The 4,365-nt window shown below is 38.1% G+C and overlaps 1 protein-coding gene across 1 annotated transcript; it reads left to right on the top strand.

Moving 5' to 3' along the window:
• Positions 1 to 1,547: 1,547 nt before the first annotated feature.
• Positions 1,548 to 4,365, top strand: LOC311003259 (catechol O-methyltransferase domain-containing protein 1-like; the record flags this gene model as incomplete). Its single annotated transcript, XM_083994971.1, has 6 exons — positions 1,548 to 1,652; positions 1,750 to 1,855; positions 2,080 to 2,198; positions 2,650 to 2,704; positions 3,989 to 4,122; positions 4,213 to 4,365. The coding sequence occupies 6 exons, from the start codon at positions 1,548 to 1,550 to the stop codon at positions 4,363 to 4,365; spliced, it is 672 nt and encodes a 223-aa protein (XP_083851097.1).

The following is a 4,365-nucleotide window of genomic DNA, read 5'->3' as shown; positions in this document are numbered from 1 at the left end:
ACTATATTCTTAGCTAATTTCAGCATTATTAAAGGCTGGAGATGTTGTTGGAGATGTCTTCTTTCATGTAAATGTACACCAATAATAGTCACAAAATTCTCAGCAATGAAGCTCAGCTTCATCCTTTATTTTAGCAGCCAACAATAGGCCTACAGTTTAACCACTTTAGTCAGCTGGGGGGGGGGGGGAGTATTGTCCTGATTTGTAATATTTCCTGACATCTTCCAATGAAAAGTGAAATGTATTTGCATGCAGCAGAACAGTGGGCGTCCGTTTTATAGCCCTATCATAAGAGATAGATCATATGACTCATTGTGCAAATATAGGTATGACTTAACAAATTTCAATGGTTGGTATAAGTAGGAATTCACTCACTCAGCCTCCAAAACCCAAAAGGGTTAGGGTTAAACACGCAACTCTGAGGTGAGTGGTTTTGTTGTGCAGCGGTTTACAGGTGGTGGTGGGTTTCATTTCTTGAATCGGGTCTTTGCTGTGCAACATATTTTTTTGGATGAATCTGTCGAGGTCGTTGGGTTAATCAAGTGTGTATTTCATCACCTTTTTCCTCATGTTACAATTACTTTATATATTTTACCATGTTTATCAAGCTTTTGTATTGCATTGTACAATGTTAAATCATGTTAAACCATATTTGTATTTATTATGTATAAACGGTTTTTGTACTTCACAAATGTATGCACATTAGCTTAGAACTGTAGTCGGAGAATGACACCCTACAAGCCCCTGGGTTTTTTTGGGCCATTTTTCCTTCACATTGTCTTGGATTCTATATGTTATATCTTTTTTAACTTTTTGATATGTGAAATAAACAAACAAACATGTATGGTCATGGTATAGTAGCTGTAGCCTTTTCCTCCAAGTCTTGGTGCTAAACACAATGGCAGTTAGTTGTATCCAGACTCATAAACTTACACTGTACCTACGTGAATGCATCTGAGAGTCTCTCCAAGCTGGTAATATCGCCCTGGCCTTGGTTCTTCATAGCAACTAGTTGACCTTTCACCAACAGTGTGTGTAGGGTGAATTACATCAGCAGAGGGCAATAAGCGTTAAGTTTTTTTATTCTAGGGGAGCGGGTTTTACGTGCAGATTTGTTCTTTACATGGTCTCAAGGCCAGGGATTCATTTGTTTTGGATATCTTTGTTTTGAGTTTTGTATAAAATCTAGCATTGGACTTTTTAATAATTAACACTGGACAATAATCATTCTCACCTTTATACTGTGAACTTCAATGGGGGTGGTACCTAAATTATACAATAAGGACTATAAACAATTTGTCTCACGACTTCCGGAAATAATATCTTTATTTCTATATGTTGCTGCAATGATTGCATTTCCTCACTGAAGTCATTCATGTCTGATCTAATCTAAACACCACATTACATTAAGTATACCAGCCAGACTTCAGTTCCTTGAGAGATGTATAAACTGGATGGTAGGTCTCATGACATCATAATGCTCTTAAGGCCCATATAATTTACTTCATTGTTCATCTTCATCCTCAGGGAGAAGGAAATCTTCCACAATGAGCATCTCCAAAAGTCATTGCGGGGGAAAAGACAACCCACTGATGCAGTACGTCCTCAATCATTCAATGAGGGAGCATCCGGTTCTGACAAAACTCAGGCTGGTAAGGATATCCGGAATAAGGCTTCCCTAACACATAATCATGTTTCATAGTGTAATTTGTGAAAGTAATGCAACTGGTTTCCATATGTTGCTTACAGAGGACAATGGAAGACTCCTGGAACATCATGATGGTCGCCTGTGAGCAGTCACAGTTCATGGCAAATCTGGCCAAACTAATAAACACCAAGAAAGCGTTAGAGATCGGTAAGGATGTTAGATTAGGTTATATTAGGACCATGTACAGATGTAAAAATCTGATTAGAAACCTACTTGCATGTGGATGTGGGCAAGAAACCGGTTTCTCCACAATAAATCTAACTGGGAAAGCCAGGTTTCTCTATCCCTAGATCAGAAGCCAACAGTAAGTGTCCATTCTGTCCTTTCTATTGTCATCAATCATGTTGATTTTGTTGCCGTCTCATTTGCAGGGGTATATACAGGTTACAACACACTGAACATTGCACTGTCTTTGCCCCACGATGGAGTTGTCGTGGCATGTGACATCAGTGAAGAGTACACCAACATTGGAAAACCTTTCTGGAAAGAGGTACAATTCACATTAATGATTCACTGTCAAAGCAGTGTTAATGTTGTGGGTTTTGATATATGACATATAATACTGCTGTATTATTCCCATATTACAAAGCACTGATCAGTGCAGAGGATTTTCATGCTCCACAGGTAATAGACATGCTGCCGGAGTTCTGTTTGACACAAGTTTGTGCATCTGCATGTGGATTCTTTTGAAAGATTAAAACAAAAACAGCTATTATATCAGTCAGAGTTAACTTACAGCACACCACAAAACAATTACCAACTCAAATAACCAACAACAATTGTGCCAAGCTGGGCAGTCACAATATCAGATTTTCACTGCATGTTAACGAATCAAATATGAGTATGAGGAGTCTTTAACCATATCTGTACAAAAATGTACAAAAAAGACAGACACTGCACTCTTTTACTTAAAATTTTTTTTTTTTTTTCTTTCCTGACAGGCTGGAGTTGAGCAAAAAATTGATCTACGCCTACAGCCTGCGGTGAAAACTCTCGGTAGGGTAATGCATCTCTGTTCTTAACTCACTGTTCTTAATTTGACAGGTGTACAATTTTGTGATGTCAAAGTTAAAGCCTCCCAGGTGGCTTGTGCCTTAATTTTCCAGAAATAATAGTCATCTCAGTGGGATTAAAGGTATTTTACCACCACAACTGCTCTAATCTCTCTGGGGTTGTTGTACTGTCACTGGCATAGCTAGAGGTTTAACTTTTATAGGCCTTTAACCTGTCAAAAAAAGTCTATTTCATATTTCATGCAGAAATCACCTAAAGATCACAAATGGTCACTGTATTAGTAGTTAAAGAGGTTTTTGCCATAAAGTTTACATTTCTATAGCTCAGATAGTTATGGTAAAAAGTTTAATTTTTCACCATGTGAAATTTCACCTGAAGTCACTTTGTCATTATCTGTAATCATCTCTCTAATATCAAAATGACAGGGTCCATTCATAGCAACCATATACTTTAAAATGAAGTTGTGCCAGCAAGGACATGCAGTCAGTTTGTCAGTCATTTAAGCAGGTCAGCTGAACCCATTCAGGTAAATTACTTACTGCTACTAAATAACACAAGGACACACTATGATTAGCTCAACATACAAATTATACAGCTACAATCAGAGGGGGTCAAAAGGGAACCCAATGCAGTATGCAGTAGTCTTGTATGAATAACACTGTCAAAGAAATGTAGCTGTGCAGTCTGAAATGTAGTTGAGTGGAAGTATAAAGCAGCGTGTAAATACTTTAAAACTGGAGTAAATGTACTCGATTACTGTCTTAAACACACATAATCTGTGATAAAGTGGCCAACAGGGAAACATTCCTGAGTGAAAACCAACAGAGCTACTCAGAAGTTGCTCTGAATACATTATCAACACGTACCTCAACAACAACCAATCCTTCACTGTCTCACTGACAGTGACAAAGCACAAATGTTTGCTAAAATGACTATTAGCATGAATATATCAAAATCTAATTCAAAAATTCAGGAAAAAAAAAAACAACTTCACTAAAGCTGTTGCCAAAAATATTTAAAGTTGAACACGACTAAAATGGAGAAATACCGCATTTTTATAGTTTCTTTGGTAATGGGTTAAAATGATGGATCATTTAGAGTGAAACTATTTTGCATTCAGAATCTGAGAGGGTCTCTCCAAATGTGTTTCTCATCTAGCAGTGGGGATTCTTTTTATTGGCAGGAGACAGATGTTTGGTAACAGCTATAGCACATGATGTCATCTCAAGTATAATTTTCTTTTTTCTTTCCTATTCTTTCTTTCAGATGATCTCCTTGCTGCTGGCCAGGCTGAAACATTCGACTTTGTCTTCATCGATGCAGATAAAGTGAACTATGACAGCTACTATGAAAAGTCTCTGCAGCTGTTGAGAAAGGGAGGCCTCATTGCTATTGACAATGTAAGGCCTTTTTTTTAAACCAAAAACAAGTGTGACTTCTAGCAGTATCAAACAGCTAATCCTACAGTATGAAACACATTTTTCCTGCAGGTGCTGAGGGCTGGGATGGTGCTGAATCCATCTCCTGGTGATGCAGACACTGTGGCCGTCGACAAACTGAACAAGAAGCTGCACAGAGATACTCGGGTCAGCCTGAGCATGCTCACAGTGGGAGATGGGCTCACACTTGCTATCAAACTTTAG

The sequence above is a fragment of the Trachurus trachurus genome (assembly GCF_905171665.1).
Source record: "Trachurus trachurus genome assembly, chromosome: 19".
In the NCBI taxonomy this organism is placed as follows: domain Eukaryota; kingdom Metazoa; phylum Chordata; class Actinopteri; order Carangiformes; family Carangidae; genus Trachurus; species Trachurus trachurus.
The sequence above is the reverse complement of the archived record's forward strand: the minus strand, read 5'-3'. Positions and strand labels throughout refer to the sequence as shown.